The sequence below is a fragment of the Chlorocebus sabaeus genome, chromosome 2 (assembly GCF_047675955.1).
Source record: "Chlorocebus sabaeus isolate Y175 chromosome 2, mChlSab1.0.hap1, whole genome shotgun sequence".
NCBI classification, from domain to species: Eukaryota; Metazoa; Chordata; class Mammalia; order Primates; family Cercopithecidae; genus Chlorocebus; species Chlorocebus sabaeus.
Window position 1 is genome coordinate 66,323,319 of NC_132905.1, and position 16,701 is coordinate 66,340,019.

The following is a 16,701-nucleotide window of genomic DNA, read 5'->3' on the forward strand; positions in this document are numbered from 1 at the left end:
AGGCAGGAGAATGGCGTGAACCCGGGAGGCGGAGCTTGCAGTGAGCCGAGATCACAGCACTGCACTCCAGCCTGGGCGACAGAGCGAGACTCCGTCTCAAAAAAAAAAAAAAAAGGAAGGAAGAAAGAGAAAAGGAAGGAAGGAAGACAAAAGGAAGAAAAGAAAGAAGAAAGAGAAAAAGAAGGAAGGAAAGAAAGAAAGAAGAAGGAAGGAAAGAAAGAAAACAACGAAAAGAAAGGAAGGAAGAAAGGAGTGTCTGAGTTAAAATAGGGGGTCGTGGAGACCAGAGTTCTTACTATGTAGATGAAGCCTCCGGGTAGCAGACTTCAGAGAGAATAGATCGTAAATGTTTCTTATCAGACCTAAAAAGATGCCAGACTCTTACTTAATCTTCTCCTGGAACAGGAAAAGACCTGGAAAGGAAAGGGGATTCTCTATAGAATGTAGATTTCCCCACAAGAGACAGCTTTGCAGGGCTAGTTCAAAATATGTCAAAGAAATATATTTTGGGGTAAAATACTTTGATTTATTGCAGTACCTGCTATCTGTTATGTTGGTATCTTATTGCTACAAACCGTCTGTTTTGTCAGTCTTAGGGTCGCTGTTTTAATGTTAATACTGGTCAGCTGTGCATGAATTCCAAAGGTAGGAGGCTTGTCTGACTCCCTTCCCATCGTGGCCTGAACTAGTTTTTCAGGTTAATGTTGGAATGCTCTTGGCTAAGAGGGGTCCATTCAAGTTGGTTGAGGGGCTTAGAATTTTATTTTTGGTTTACAATAGCAGACAGATCAGACAGATAATTAGCCCAGTTTCACAGAGGAGGAAGTAGGAATGAGGCTGGTTGAGTGAGTTGTCCCAGAGTTGAAATCCATTCAGGTCTTCTGAGTGAGAGTCCAGTCCCACTCACCGTGTGTGACCACAGTGGAAGCTCACTAAGGAGTGGTCTCCTAGGAGACCCCAGATTCACATTCCCTCTTGTTTAGCAAATGGTAGTGTGTGGTCAGATGGCTTAGGTGGAGTTGCTGTCCCTACTGGGAGAGTATTTAGGAATTGGGAACCCCTACAATGGTCCAGTTACTCCAAAACCCATACCCTCTTTGTCCTCTCAACAGAAGCCGGGAGCATCCTGATCTGCCACTGTGGTGCCAGCCTTGGAAACAGCACTCAGGGGAGGGGAGATCTCAATTCAAAAACATCCCTGTCACTGACACCAGGAGCAAGGAGGAAGCCCCAAGCTATAGAACTTTGAACGGGGCAGTGGAGAAGCCCAGGCCCCTGGCCCTGCCCCTGCCGCGTTCTGTGGAGGAGTCCTATATCACCAGTGAGCACTGCTACCAGAAGCCCCGTGCCTACTACCCTGCCGTGGAGCAGAAGCTGGTGGTGGAGACGAGGGGCTCTGCCCTCGACGATGCGGTCAACCCCCTCCACGAGAACGGCGATGATTCCCTCTCCCCGCGCCTGGGCTGGCCTCTAGACCAAGACAGGAGCAGGGGGGACAGTGACCCCAAAACCAGCTCCCCAAAGGTATGTGGCTGGCTTGTACTTGTTCTTCATTCATTGTGTGAGTGCTTGTAAGTTCTCCTCCTAGGTCTGAATGTTCTATGGAAGATATTTATTAATAAAACTGTATTTAAATTTGCTTACCGTAGATATTTTGGTAAGCAAATGGGTGCAAAGTCAGGAGAGCCCCACTTAAGCCAAAGATCCTAGGTTCCAGGAAGCACCCACAAAATGGCATAGTCAAGAGTGGCAGGTCGTGGGGGCGTGGGTGCAGAGGAAGGGAGAGGTGGGAAGTAGCAAGGACAATTGGGTTAGGAAAACTCATCTTTTCTTTAAGGCAGTTTGCATTATAATTGTACCTAGATGTTAATTCTTAGCATGAGCAAACAATGAGTCAGATGTTTTGTTAGGCAGAATTTTTTCAATCCAGTTGTATGATAGCTTTATTTTGACTTCTAACTTTGAAGCCCTGTGGTAGAAATGGTATACTTTGTCAAAATATTGCTGGTTTCATCAGTTTTCCCAAGAGCCACTTTTGGTTTTTTTGTTATTCAAGTCACTCTCTTCTAGAACCCCCTTGTGTCACCTCATTGCCGGTGTTTTCATCTCTAACTGCTCACTAGGCTCATTGTGCCCTGTCCTCAGTTGTCAGTGAGGCTTTGTATGATTTGAGAGTTCCTCTGCCTCATCATCCTTACTTCCCAGACTTTCTCCTGCAGGTTGGTGTCACCAGCGTTAAATATGTTGCTGCATGGTGCCAAGGGGATCCTAGATTACAAGCCCCTCAAGGGAGGGGATTGTACCTCATTCATCCTTGTGTCCTTGACTGTGTCTAAACAGTGTTGGGCAAGGTGGTAAGGACACAGTCTTGAGACAGACGCAGTTTCAGTTCTGGGCTCAGCCCCTTACTGTGATTCTGAGGGGGTTACATCACCTTCCTGACCAGACCTGTTTTCTTGCCTGTAGAATGGGGCCAGTGAAGCCCCCTCAGTTACTGTGGAACGTATTTGTGAAAATCCCTCAGCACATTGTTTTGCACATAGTAAGTACTAAATAAATATTGGCTAGAATCTATTTCATTTCAAATGGATGAATGAAAGGTTGAGTTACCAAGTCCTAGAAAAGGTTTGTGGTCCTATGGATCAGGCAGGTTTCCTAGAGGTATCTGGCACATAAAACAAAGTCAGAAATACTGGGCCGCAGCAAAGCAACCAGGGTTAACAGTCTCTTCCATTGATGGTAAGCTGACTGTAAGCTGACCTTGCTTTTATGTGCCTTACCCTATATCATCCTTGTGAACCTTCCAAATAGGTTTTATTACCCCCATCCTTCCACCGAGGGAGCAGAGGCTCAGGGACATGAAGTAGTCCATGCAGACTCGCACATTCAGCAGGAGATGGAGCTGAGACTTGAAACTCGTTGGTGTGACTCCTGTGTACTAACCCTTGTCTGCACTAGCCCTGCTCTAATCAGCTCTCAGGGCTCTGGAAGCCATTCTGTGAGGCTTACTTTAGGCTAGGACATTGGCCCAGTCAGTAGGAAGCAGCTGTGGGTCCCCGAGCTAGAGTGCTACCTTGAGGTCGTTGGAATTGGTACAGTGGGCAAGCTTCTGCCCAGTTCCGAAGTAGGAAATAGGAAAGGGAGGTAGGAATTTGGAGTATTGAAACTGCAGCTAGTATTTCAGATGGCTGCAAACGCTGGCTGGTTGAAAAATGGGCTAGGGGCTATCTCCATTCAGTAATTTCCATGCCATTGCATCCCCAGGTGAAGGAATATGTCTCCAAAAAGGCCCTACCAGAGGAAGCCCCTGCTCGGAAGCTGCTGGACAGAGGCGGAGAGGGGCTGCTGAGCTCCCAGCACCAGTGGCAGTTTAACCTGCTGACCCATGTGGAATCTCTTCAGGATGAAGTGACGCACAGGATGGACTCCATTGAGAAGGAGCTGGATGGTAGGGCTCCCTCCTTGGCCACCTGTGCATTGGCATGCACTCTGAGCACCCCCAGACGAGCGGCTTTCTGAACCCCACAATCTGAGTTTACAGGGACCACCATACTCTTTGCTTCTCTTCTTTTCAGCCTCTCCCCACCTCCATTCTCCCCTCAGGATGGATGAGCCTTACTTTTAGTATTTATCAGGTGCAAGATCTGCATGATGTTGGGTCCTGCCTCGCTTGTCTGACTGACCCCTTCTGTGAAGTTGAGTATGCAGAGAGAGGGCAACTGGCAGTCCTGCTTGCAGGAAATGTGTGATCTAAGCGAATCTTTACAAACAAGTTCTGTGAGAAATTAAAATTTTGACTTGAGTTTTAGGGTATCTGAGGATTTAATCTGAAAAACCTCTTATTTCAATCTTTGATAAAATCTAAAATGAAGCTTTCTGCTCGTAAGCCAATAGAGATTTGAGAATTTGCCTGAGTCATTTGTGTAGCCCCGGGTATTCCTCCCAGATATTGGTGGTCACGGACAGGCCTGGAGGGTCAAACCTGTAATGATGAATACGATCAAGTTCAGTCTCTCTCCAGGAAGTTGACGGTTTGGGTTGTTGGAATATTCCCTAATTATTTGTTTTCATGTTAAAAATGGAGCCGAGTTAAGAAAGAAATGTTTGAGGATTCTGGGTACAGTCCGGCTATGATTTTTTACTGTAACTGGGAATATAAAACATATATGAAATAACTCAGAAGAAAATGCCATCTGTTATACAAGTGAGGGCCATGAGGTGTGGCCAGGACACATGTGGCTGATGCCATGCCAGGGAAGGAGAGTGCTAACAGGAGGGTGTCCTAAAACTGCTGAGACTGAAGTTGAGCTTTAAGGAGAGTGATGGTGTTTCCTACTGGAGAGGACTCAGGGTAGATGATCTGGCTCGACTGGAAAAAGGGTTGCCCTGTTGGAGGACAGTGAGAGAGACAGCAAGACCTAGGCTGGGTGTGGTGGCTCACACCTATAATCTCAGTACTTTGGGAGGTCAAGGTGGGAGGATTGCCTCAGGCCAGCCTGGGCATCACAGTCTCTATAAAAAATAAAATTAAATTTACAAGAAAAAAACAACCCCATCAAAAAGTGGGCAAAGGATATGAACAGACAGTTCTCAAAAGAAGACATTCATACAGCCAACAGACACATGAAAAAATGCTCAACATCACTCGCCATCAGAGAAATGCAAATCAAAACCACAATGAGATACCATCTCACACCAGTTAGAATGGCAATCATTAAAAAGTCAGGAAACAACAGGTGCGGAGAGGATGTGGAGAAATAGGAACACTTTTACACTGTTGGTGGGATTGTAAACTACTTCAACCATATGGAAAACAGTATGGCGATTCCTCAAGGATCTAGAACTAGAAGTACCATATGACCCAGCCATCCCATTACTGGGTATATACCCAAAGGATTATAAATCATGCTGCTATAAAGACACATGCACACGTATGTTTATTGCAGCACTATTCACAATAGCAAAGACTTGGAATCAACCCAAATGTCCATCAGTGACAGACTGGATTAAGAAAATGTGGCACATATACACCATGGAATACTATGCAGCCATAAAAAAGGATGAGTTTGTGTCCTTTGTAGGGACATGGATGCAGCTGGAAACCATCATTCTCAGCAAACTATTGCAAGAACAGAAAACCAAACACCGCATGTTCTCACTCATAGGTGGGAACTGAACAATGAGATCACTTGGACTCAGGAAGGGGAACATCATACACCGGGGCCTATCATAGGGAGCGGGGAGGGGGGAGGGATTGCACTGGGAGTTATACCTGATGTAAATGACAAGTTGATGGGTGCTGACGAGTTGATGGGTGCAGCACGCTAACATGGCACAAGTATACATATGTAACAAACCTGCACGTTATGCACATGTACCCTAGAACTTAAAGTATAATAATAATAAATAAATAAATAAATAAATAAATAAAATAAAATTAGCCAAGTGTAGGGGCGGAGTCCCAGCTACTTGGGAGGCTGAGGTGGGAGGACTGCTTGAGTCCAGGAGTTGGAGGCTGTAGTGAGCTGTGATTATGCCACTGTACTCCAGCCTGTGTAACACAGACCCTGTCTCTAAAAAAATAAACTAAAAAAAGGAATTGTAACTGATGCCACTGTCTGAAAAACATATTATTAGAGAGCTGAAGGAGGATATAATGCTAGACAAAAAAGTGTAGCTCTTGAGACAAGAGCAGTAGGAGTGGCTCCGAGCCCCTGAAAATAGGATTATCACCATGGAAACAGGGTGAATGTTCGGTTGTTGCCACAGGGACCTTCTCTGAGGGGAGAAGTTAAAGTCTACTCACATCTTACCTCCTTAATCCTCTCTTCAGCCAGGTTTAGCCTCTCTAGCCCTGGACGTGCCAAATGGGCAGTGTGGCAAAGATGGTAGGCCTGAACGCCCTTCTTTGGCCTCTTGTATGTCTCGCCGACTCAGAGTCACATGTTCTGTACATTTCTAAGACTCTAGGCCCTGAGAGAGATACTAAGAAAGCATTAAAATAAATGATAAAGCTTAAAGATTTTATTTAGGTAAACAGACTTTTGCATAGTATTTAAGAGTAATCAGAATCCCTTTTTAGGGAATCAACTCTTTATTTAAACACCAAGATAAACTAAGCTTTCATAACTAAGTTTTTAAATAGGAATTTGGACGTAACATTCCTGTTTTAAAAAGCTGGCCTGCTTAGCCAGGTGTGGTGGTGCACAACTGTAATCCTAGCTACTCGGGAGGCTGAAGCAGGAGAAATACTTGAACCTAGGAGGCGGAGGTTGCAGTGAGCTGAGATCATATCACTGCACTCCAGACTGGGCAACAGAGCAAGACTCAGTCTAAAAAATAAAAAATTGTAAAATATTTAAAAGCTGGCTTGGCGTGGTGGCTCACCCTTGTAATCCCAGTGCTTTGGGAGGCCAAGGCAAGAGGATCACTTGAGGCCAGGAGTTCAAGATTACAGTGAGCTATGATCGTGTCACCGTAATCCAGCGTGGGTGACAGAGCAAGACCCCATTTCTTTTAAAAAAAAAAAAGCCTAGTAAGTTATTAGATGAAATGTATATGTGTGTGTGTGTGTGTATATATATGTATGCCATTGTTTTACAATTGGCCATTATTTATTTATGTAGTTATGTGAACAGTACTTTATTTTGTAGCAGGACGAGTGGCAGACAAAACTCCTCAGACACCGAGTTAAAGAAGGAAGGGGTTTATTCAGCTGGGGGCATCAGCAAGACTTTTGTCTCAAGAGCCGAGCTCCCTGAGTGAGCAATTCCTATCCCTTTTAAGGGCTCACAACTCTAAGGGGGTGCATGTGAGAGGGTCGTGATTGATTGAGCAAGCAGGGGGTACGTGACTGGAGGCTGCATGCACCGGTAATTAGATCGGAACAAAATAAGATAGGGATTTTCACAGTGCATTTCTCTACAATGTCTGTAACCTATAGATAACAGAACCAATTAGGTCGGGGTCGATCTTTAACTACCAGGCCCAGGGTGCGGTGCCAGGCTGTCTGCCTGTGGATTTCATTTCTGCCTTTTAGTTTTTACTTCTTCTTTCTTTGGAGGCAGAAATTGGGCATAAGACGATGTGAGGGGTGGTCTCCTCCCTTATTCCCCCCTTTTGAGACTCTCACTCATTTTATTAGTGGGAGTTCTCTCTTTCATTTTCCCTACCCATGTCTTCTTGCAAGACAGATCGATAGTGATTCATATAGCACACTTATACATTACGGTGAACTAAGGTAGCGATGAAACTTTTTATCATTCGAAGAAGTACAGGTAGCAAACAAGGGAGCAGTACGTAGGTTCCTATTACTATTATAACTCTTATTATAAGGGTTTTAAATCCTCCTAGTGCTGGGAGTCATTTTCTAAACATGGCCCTAGAATCAAATCTATACCACACTTGCACAGGCACATGTGCCTGTTTTGTCATATCTCTAACCATGTCTTGAACTACTTGCCCTTGATTATGTGTAGGCAGCAATTAGTAAGGTTAAATTTCCTACAGATCCCTCCTTCAGCTGCTAGCAAGTAGTCGAGAGCTAATCTATTTTGATAGATAGCATTTCTCATCTGAGTTTCTTGCCAGGCCAGAATAGTCAAGGCTCTGCGGTTTTATTAGTGATTATTTTTAAGACAGCTTGTAACCGTATGATTTGGTTGATCATGTAAATGGGGGTCCAGTATCCCCACAGTCCATCTTGTGCCTAAGTAGCAGGCCTATAATATTGTATGATTCTCTCAGGGGGCTATTTATCTTTTTTTTTTTCCCCCCAATTTCTTATAGCTATGCTTCTCTTTTCGCGGGAAGCATAGACAGGGAAGCCCAGGAGTTTGCCTGTTTTTATGGGCAGTAGGAAGAAAGATGGTTTAATAGTGCCAGTAACACAACTACCTGCCCACTGGTCAGGTAGTTTGGTGTAAGCTCTATGCCCACATATCCAGTATAATCCAATGGGGACTGTCTAGTCCCCGTGGGACTCTGGGTGGGTCCACATGGTTTGCAATTTTGGGAATTATGACTGTTTTTGTGGTACCGTTGTACAGTTTCTGTCTCAGACAACTAAATTGTCCTACGAGGTGAGCGAATTCTTTTCTTTCTCTAGCTATGCAATATTGTCCAATAATTGAGGCTTTTAGGACCCAGAAACTATTCAGGTTGATTCTTTTGAGCTGGGAATTCATCAGGATCTGGGTTTGTAGGTACTAATTCTCAGGCTTCCCATGGCCATTGATCTCTTATTACAGTTCCTCCACATACATAACATGAAGTGACACTGAGAGACTCGGCTACATGCTTGGCTAATTGCAAAAACAAATTTCTTGTTTTTCCTGGAATTTCTGGTACTGGCACATTTAGTTCATCATAGAAAGTTCGAAACACTGGCTCAGGAGAGCGTTTGTAAACTTCTCCTCGAACTAAGATACTTACTTGAGGATCCAGTCTGGCCCCGTCAATTCCTAAGGTCACACACTCCTCTTTTTCCAGCAAGGATCAAGGGTATTGGTTATTACTAGCTCTAAGGGGTTACATTGTCCCTTAGTACAGGAAGGGCCATTTTTCCTTTCCGAAGCTGGACTGGATCCTTTTCATCATTTTTTTTTCATTTATCCAAGTGGCCTAAATGACACAAGACCAGTATTTACATTTATTTCCACACAGTCCTAATTTATGACAGATGTACTTACTTTCTGCCATATAGCCTCTTTTCTAATTAAGAGAACCACACCTTATTCCTAACTTATTTCTATTAATGACAGCACAGGCATCAAATTTTAAGGTGACTTGTTTGGGCACACCCCCCCTTTTTTTTTTTCTCTAACACTTTTGGCTAACACTTTACTCATATCGTTTATGAGCTCCCACCAGTCCTCAGTCCTTAATCTTACTTTAAGAACTGTGGTCATGGGAGGCTCAGATGGGTCATAACACACATCAGGTTGGTCATTTCCTGGGCTACGTACCTTGTATAGAATAACATTATACAAACAAGTTCTTTTTAGAGTTCCAGTACACTTATAAAAACCATAAAATAATAGGACCGTAGCAACTTTTGTCCTACCTCAGTGACTCAATGTATATACTGAGAACAGCCCTCAGTCTGAGGAAGGTCAGTTGAAGTCCTTACTGTACAAGTCCAAATTTTAAGGAAAATGAGTACCACAATGAGTTTCCTCATGCTTTGGCCGTGCGTGGACCAGTCAGCTTCTGGGTGTGACTGGAGCAGGGCTTGTCGTCTTCTTCAGAGTCACTTTGCAGGGGTTGGCGAAGCTGCTCCCGTGCACGTACCGCTCACAGTCTACTCATGTTCGAGGATGGTCTCAGAGGCTGGGCCTGCTAGAATAAACTGAGTCCAATACCTCTACACAGTTATGTTCAACTGGGCTCTCTGATACCGGGAGCAAGGTGGTGGGGTTTAGGGTGTTGCAAACTTCAATGGTTATGTAGGGATTTTCATATAGCAAGCTTTGGTACTTGGTTTACCTAGCATTTGGTAACCAGTGATGTACTTTGGTATTTATTAAAGTTACCACAGCGTGGGGGGCCTCTATATTCGGGTTTTGCCTAAGGGTTAATTTATCTGCTTCTTGTGCTAACAGGGCCTTTGCTGCTAGGGCTCTTAGACCTGGGAGCCATCCTTTGGAAACCTTGTCTAGTTGTTTTGAGAGATAGGCCACTGGCCTTGGCCAGGCCCCACAGTCTGGGTTAAAACTCCAACTGCCATTTTTTCTCTTTCTGACACATAGAGTGTAAAGAGTTTTGTCAGGTCAGGTATCCTCAGGGCTGGGGCCGACATGAGTTTTTCTTTTAACTCATGAAAAGCTCGTTGCTGTTGGTTGTAATAGATGTAGTTTATCTAATCTACATTTTTATTAACTGTCACCTACTAAAATACTGACTCAAATCCTGCAGCTATTTGATTTCAAGCTTTAAATTGATCTGGTATTCCTCGTGGGATTCCAATTGAGTCTAAATAGACATGAGAGTCGAAAGACCCATAAGGGGCTTCTCTCACTTTATGATGTCTTATTATTACTTTTCCTTCTGGTTGATGAAATGCCAGGGTGAAAGGGATAGCCAATTGGACTAAAGCACAAGAGCCACTCTAGTTATTCAGCAGAGTGCCCAGTAAAGGTCCACCACAATACCACCACACATCCGCTCAGGGATGAACAAGGGCTGACTGATTGATAAACTCTTGAAAATTCTTAAGCTCACTGCATCCTTTCAGGTCTCCAAAGAATGCTAACTTTCCTCCCTGTCGTGACAGACATGAAGTGAACTTAGTGTTGGGAGACGGAAGCTGGATGGCCCTCGGGGGCTGACCCGCAGGGACTTTGGGATATAGCAGAGAGAGCTTGGCATAACTTATTACTCCAGGCTGTAGAATCTTGGAAAAGAGCTATCATGCAGCCTACGCCTGGTCGACTGGAGGACCACCTTAGTGGAAGGGGGACAATCTGGGCCTCTGGCCTGCCATGTGCCCAAGCATAACAATTGCTTTTGTTTAATGTGCAGATGGAATATTTGATCCATTTTAACCAGGCATTTGCATTTTGGTATCGTCTTAATTGCTAAAGTTTAAGTCTTTAACTTCTATGATCCTCTAGTAAAATGAATGTATGGTTTTAGGGAAATTACAAAAACCAGTTGGGGCAGTCCATCCTCCCTCTTTATGGTCCACAGAACGTTGGACCAACTATGGCATGAAAGCTGTACATCGGGAGGCAACACTCCTGGTTGGCACTGGGGTCTTTATCGAAATCTCCCCGGATTAAATGGTCCTAGTTTACTAATGCCCAGTCTAAGGAGAGTCAGGAGGGACAGAAATACTTTTCTGAAGTAGAAAGCTGTCTTTGACTTGGCAAGTCCTCACAGGGTATAACAAAGCAAGCATTAAATGCAATAGTTTGAAGCGAAATTGACTTGGTTATATTAATAACTAGATGGTTAGCAATAGAACGAGGAAAGAAGGAAGAGTAATAGAATAGATTAAAAGAGTTAAATTTTTCTTAGCTTTAGTTTGGTAGGGTTTTCCCCTGGGACTATGGCCCACGACTCTGGAGGGGGTGGCACTTTCTTGACTGGGGTGTGATGAGTCTGTCCTTTTTTTGCTGTAGGAACAGCAGTCTTGGTGGTTAGCAGCACAAGGTAGGGTCCTTCCCAGGCTGGTTTGAGGTTTTCTTCTTTCCACCTTTCGATGAGAACGTGATCTTTAGGCTGGTGCTGGTTTACTGGAAATTCTAGGGGTGGTACATGTGCTAAAAGACTTTTAGTTGTTTTTTGTTTTGTTTTGTTTTGTTTTTTGTGAGAAAGGAAAGTGGAAGATAAACCAAGTATATAATTTTTAAGAAATTGACCTTTTGTTTTAAATGTGGGGACCTTGGCAGTAGACTTTATAGTTCTTAGTGCCTTTTTACTGAAAAATTTCCTTTAACACCTATTTTTATTAGTTTTTAAACCAAAGAAAGCCAAATACCATTTTACATTTAACAATGCTTCTTGTATGATTTTTATACAAGATAAACTAAATTTTATCTTTATATTAGTGTGTTATTAATGTTTAACCTAATTTTAATAAAACCTTGTAGATATATCTATTTAATTTTTAATGTTTTGACCATAAGGTAAGATTTTATAGACTCTTTTTAACCTTTTATAATTTTTGCTAAAGAGCAGGTTGGTGCTTTAAGAAAAACCTGTTATGCTTTTGCTTTAATGTCCAGTTCACAGAAAAACTGGATGATACTTCTTTAACTTTAGCTAATATGTTTACACACAGAATGTTCTTTACAATTAACATTTTAAAACTTGCTTAAACCTTCAAAACAATAATTTTTAACTTTTTAATGTAGGTAAAAATGTACATTCTTATGCCTCCTTATAATCCTTTTACCAAACGTATATTTTGCTTTTCTTATACACCTTGCACATAAACTGTTTTCTTTTTCAATAGTTTTACATTCAGGAGGCCTAGTTACTTTTAAATTATACAACATTTTTTGCATAAATTCTTTTTTTAACACAGATTTTTTATAACTTTTTTTTTTCTTTCACGACTTTTACAGGCAATTTTTTTGTCATGCCTTAACTTTCTGACTTATTACAAACATTTCTTTCTTTAAACAACCAGTTAATTTATTTCAGGACAAGAATTTACCATATAACACTCTTTTTATATAAATTCCACCCCCTCTTTTTTTCCCTTTTTTTTTTTTCTTTTGGAAGATGATAACCATTCTTTTCCAAAGCGAACTTTTTTTTTTTGAGACGGAGTCTCGCTCTGTTGCCCAGGCTGGAGTGCTGTGGCCGGATCTCGGCTCACTGCAAGCTCCGCCTCCTGGGTTTACACCATTCTCCTGCCTCAGCCTCCCAAGTAGCTGAGACTACAGGCACCCGCCACCTCACCCGGCTACTTTTTTGTATTTTTTTTTTTTTTTTTGAGACGGAGTCTCGCTGTGTCACCCAGGCTGGAGTGCAGTGGCGGGATCTCAGCTCACTGCAAGCTCCGCCTCCCGGGTTCACGCCATTCTCCTGCCTCAGCCTTACGAGTAGCTGGGACTACAGGCGCCCGCCACCGCGCCTGGCTAATTTTTTTGTATTTTTTAGTAGAGACGGGGTTTCACCGTGTTAGCCAGGATGGTCTCGATCTCCTGACCTCGTGATCCGCCCGCCTCGGCCTCCCAAAGTGCTGGGATTACAGGCGTGTGCCACCGCGCCCAGCCGCGAACCTTTTTTTATGTCTGTGGACTAGACTGTCTAAGGCCACAAGAATAGAATTACTGTAATACATGTTACACTGTTAACTTTTAGCAAACTTTACTTTTGTTGAAAACCTTGTAAGTTTGGGATTTTAATTATCGTTTGCTATTAATAAGACCTTGTTTTGTCCAAATTAGAATTGGTATAATGACTTTTAAAGGAATAGGGTGCACTTATTTTTTTTTTCTTAACTACTTGTATATCTCTTTCTTTCTCTCTTTGACTTTGTCTCTCTCTTTGATTTTCCTTTTGCCTCTGTCTCTTCCTCTCTCTCTCTGCTTCTGTCGTTCTCTCTCTCTCTCTCTCTCTCCTTGACTCCCTGTCTGTCTCTTCCTCTCCATCTCTTCCTCTCTCTCTCTTTGCCTCTGCCTGCTGCTTATGCTGCTGTTCTCTCAACCACCGTGTGTTGGGGGTGGGTGATCTAAAACAAGCTGGTCTGAGTTTCCTGGCTTACAGGTTACCTTGTGCCATACCTTTGAAACAAGGGACCTGTCCACGCTTCCTTCTAATGGCCAACCTACCTCTAATGCTGGCCAGTCTTATCTTACACAGAGTTTTAAATTTTCCTGGTGTTCTAGTACTCCATAGTCTCCCTTAAATCCTTTTTTGAAAATTTTCAACATAGTTCCTAGTGGGGTGGGCTTACTTTGTGCCTCTCCTGTGTTTCCTCTAGACAAAACACCACGCCCACAGCACACGCACACCACAAAACAAAGAACGGGTAAAAAGGGCACACACACACTTTTGTAGTTTACACCAAACCAAAATCAAAACCAAAATCAGAGTATCCAGAAATCCAAGCCAGGTCAAAACCAAAACCAAAATATCAAGCAATCCAAGTCAAGTCAAAAACAAAAACCAAAGTGCTGGTACAGGCACACCGTGGGTGATCAGGCCACGCTTCCATGCAAATGGAGTAGGCAAGTTCCCAAGACCAATCCTGTCAAGCAATTCAAACCAAGTCAAAACCAAAACCAAAGTGCCAATAAAGGCACGCCGTGGGTGATCAGGCCACGCTTCCACTCAAACGGAGCAGGCAAGTTTCAAAGACTAATCTTACCAAGTTTTAGATGTCCAGACTCCAAGTGCCCATTCCTTCCTGGTGTTCAGCCACTGCATTGATCCTCCACGGGGGCCTGCCACACACTGCTCTGGCGAGGCGTCCCACCGGGGCAAATGCCTACCCGGGAGCGCTCTCAGGATCAGCTCAGAATGGGCGTCGCTCAGGCTGGTCGGAGTCCCCCGCAGGGATATTCCACAGGGCAGGCTTAAGCCGCCTAAAGAGCTGCTTTGACCATCCACCATTCACCTCGCTTCCCAGTCAGGGAACCAAGAAATGTAGCAGGATGAGCGGCAGACAAAACTCCCCAGACACCGAGTTAAAGAAGGAAGGGGTTTATTCAGCCGGGGGCATCAGCAAGACTTTTGTCTCAAGAGCCGAGCTCCCTGAGTGAGCAATTCCTATCCCTTTTAAGGGCTCACAACTCTAAGGGGGTGCATGTGAGAGGGTCGTGATTGATTGAGCAAGCAGTGGGTACGTGACTGGAGGCTGCATGCACCGGTAATTAGATCGGAACAAAACAGGATAGGGATTTTCACAGTGCATTTCTCTACAATGTCTGTAACCTATAGATAACAGAACCAATTAGGTCGGGGTCGATCTTTAACTACCAGGCCCAGGGTGCGGCGCCAGGCTGTCTGCCTGTGGATTTCATTTCTGCCTTTTAGTTTTTACTTCTTTCTTTGGAGGCAGAAATTGGGCATAAGACAATATGAGGGGTGGTCTCCTCCTTTAATTAATTAATTTATTTATTTATTTTTGAGACGGAGTCTCAGTCTACTGCCCAGGCTAGAGTGTAGTGGCATGATCTCAGCTCACCATAACCTCCACCTCCTGGGTTCAAGCGATTCTCTTGCCTCAGTCTCCTGAGTAACTGGGATTACAGGCGCGCGCTGCCATGCCTGGCTAATTTTTGTATTTTTAGTAGAGACGGGGTTTCACTATGTCGGTCAGGCTGGTCTCGAAGTCCTGACCTCGTGATCTGCCTGCCTCGGCTTCCCAAAGTGCTGGGATTACAGGCGTGAGCCACTGTGCCCGGCCTGAAGAGTACTTTAAAAGACAAAGGATATTTAATGATCATGAAAAGTAAAAAAGTCTTTTGGCATTAGAGATATTATTTTCTTAAATAAAAAATATTGCCTTGATGAGCAGTGGCATCTATACAGATGATCTTACTGTATTTGAACAGAAATTTTTCCTCTGTAACCTTCTGTCTTGCTAGCAACCAGTATACTAGTTGGAAGCTGTTCTGCATCTTTAAAAGAGACACTTGGGATGGTGCAGCACATGGTGTGGACAGGCTGGCCTGCTGGATGCTGGGGTCCAGAGGAGATGCTGTTGACTTCCCACAGTCCTGGCTTTGTTCTTCAGCCCAGCAGACCTAGACAGACACCTTCCATCCCAGGAATTCCACACACTCCTGTTAACCAAGCTCAGGCACTACTGAGTGGCTTAGACTCTTCCAGTCTGAGCGTTGGTGCGCCTTCATACTCTGCATGCCTCCTGGGCCACTGTAGTATCAGGATGTCTTTGGTGAGCCTGGAACTAGATCTGAGGTAGTTAGGGTGACCTTAAGAGGGGCCTCTCAGCAACTGTAGGATCATAGGATCATCTTGCAAAAGATTGACTGACTCTCTTTGCTGTTGGAATGACCCATCCAGTCTTGACTGCCTTTTCTCCATTTATTTATTTATTTATTTATTTATTTATTTATTTAGAGATGGGGTCTCACTCTTTCTCGCCCAGGCTGGAGTACAGTGGCATCATCTCGGCTTACTGAAGCCTCTGCCTCCCAGTTTCAAGCAATTCTCCCTTCCTCAGTCTCCCAAGTAGCAGGCAGACGCCTGCCACCACACCTGGCTAATTTTGTATTTTAAATAGAGATGGGTTTCACCATGTTGGCCAGGCTGGTCTTGAATTCCTGACCTCAGGTGATCCACCTCCCTCGACCTCCCAAAGTGTTGGGATTACAGGTGTGAGCCACCGTGCCCGGCCTCTCCATTTATTCTTATGCCTGTTTGCTGAGCAGTCCCCTGTCTCCTTCTAGTTTTGTTTTGTTTTGTTTTGTTTAAAGACTTACTGGTGTTTTGAAACTGGTCACTATGCAGTTTTCTTGCTCAGGAGGCCACTAGTTCCTCTCACGTGACTGATCTTTTACTCTTGGTTTTCAAGCTTAAGTCTAAGGAGGCAGTCTTATGTTTCTTATTTCCCAAGTCCTTGTACTTGCTGGAATTAGGAAGAAAGAGGGTTCCTCCTTCTTGGAACCCCCAAATACCAACAAGAAATATGACGGAGGAGGATAAGCTACACAGGGCCCAGAGCAATGGGTGGGGCACTTTGCTGCACCACACATTCCTTCTCTCGCTGTGTTTGTTGCAGGCTTGCAACGTTTCAGACACAGGTGAGTGTTAGGGATATAGTGGCAAGCAAGTTGTCCTCATGGAGCTTGATCTAGTGGAAGAGACAGATATTAATCAAATCATCCCATTACCTGTAATTACAAACCATAGTAAATGCTCAAAGGAGAACACATGATACCATAGCACCTGTAACACAAGGACCAGATTCAGGGTATGGGATTGGGGAAGGCTTCCCTAAAGAATAGCTCACAGGAAACAGAGGATTTAGAAAGGTGGAGAGGAAGGTAGGGCTGAGTCTTGAGGACAGGAGAGGACTGTGCAGTAGGTTGCAGGCTGCTTGATGATGAGGTACTGGATGGGCCGGCCTTTTGCTGCACTCCAGGGTCCAGAAGGTGCTCAGTACAGGTTGGTGCATGGACTAGAAAGGCTTTAGGCAGGCTGGGAAAGCACAGGGGCTACCTGCAGGGGGTGGTTCTTGTCAAAGGTGCAGGGTTCCCAGATGGTCTCTCCCCAAAT

The 16,701-nt window shown here is 44.1% G+C and overlaps 1 protein-coding gene across 5 annotated transcripts in view; it reads left to right on the plus strand.

Moving 5' to 3' along the window:
• The window catches only part of PHF20 (PHD finger protein 20), a 188,225-nt gene that overhangs the window by 166,957 nt on the left and 4,567 nt on the right, over window positions 1-16,701 (plus strand). For all 5 annotated transcript variants that reach the window (XM_037995037.2, XM_073009320.1, XM_037995040.2 and 2 more), the window contains 2 exons: window positions 1,113-1,524; window positions 3,265-3,448. In XM_037995037.2, coding sequence (XP_037850965.2) covers window positions 1,113-1,524; window positions 3,265-3,448 — 596 coding nt within the window. The remainder of the gene's footprint in view (window positions 1-1,112; window positions 1,525-3,264; window positions 3,449-16,701) is intronic.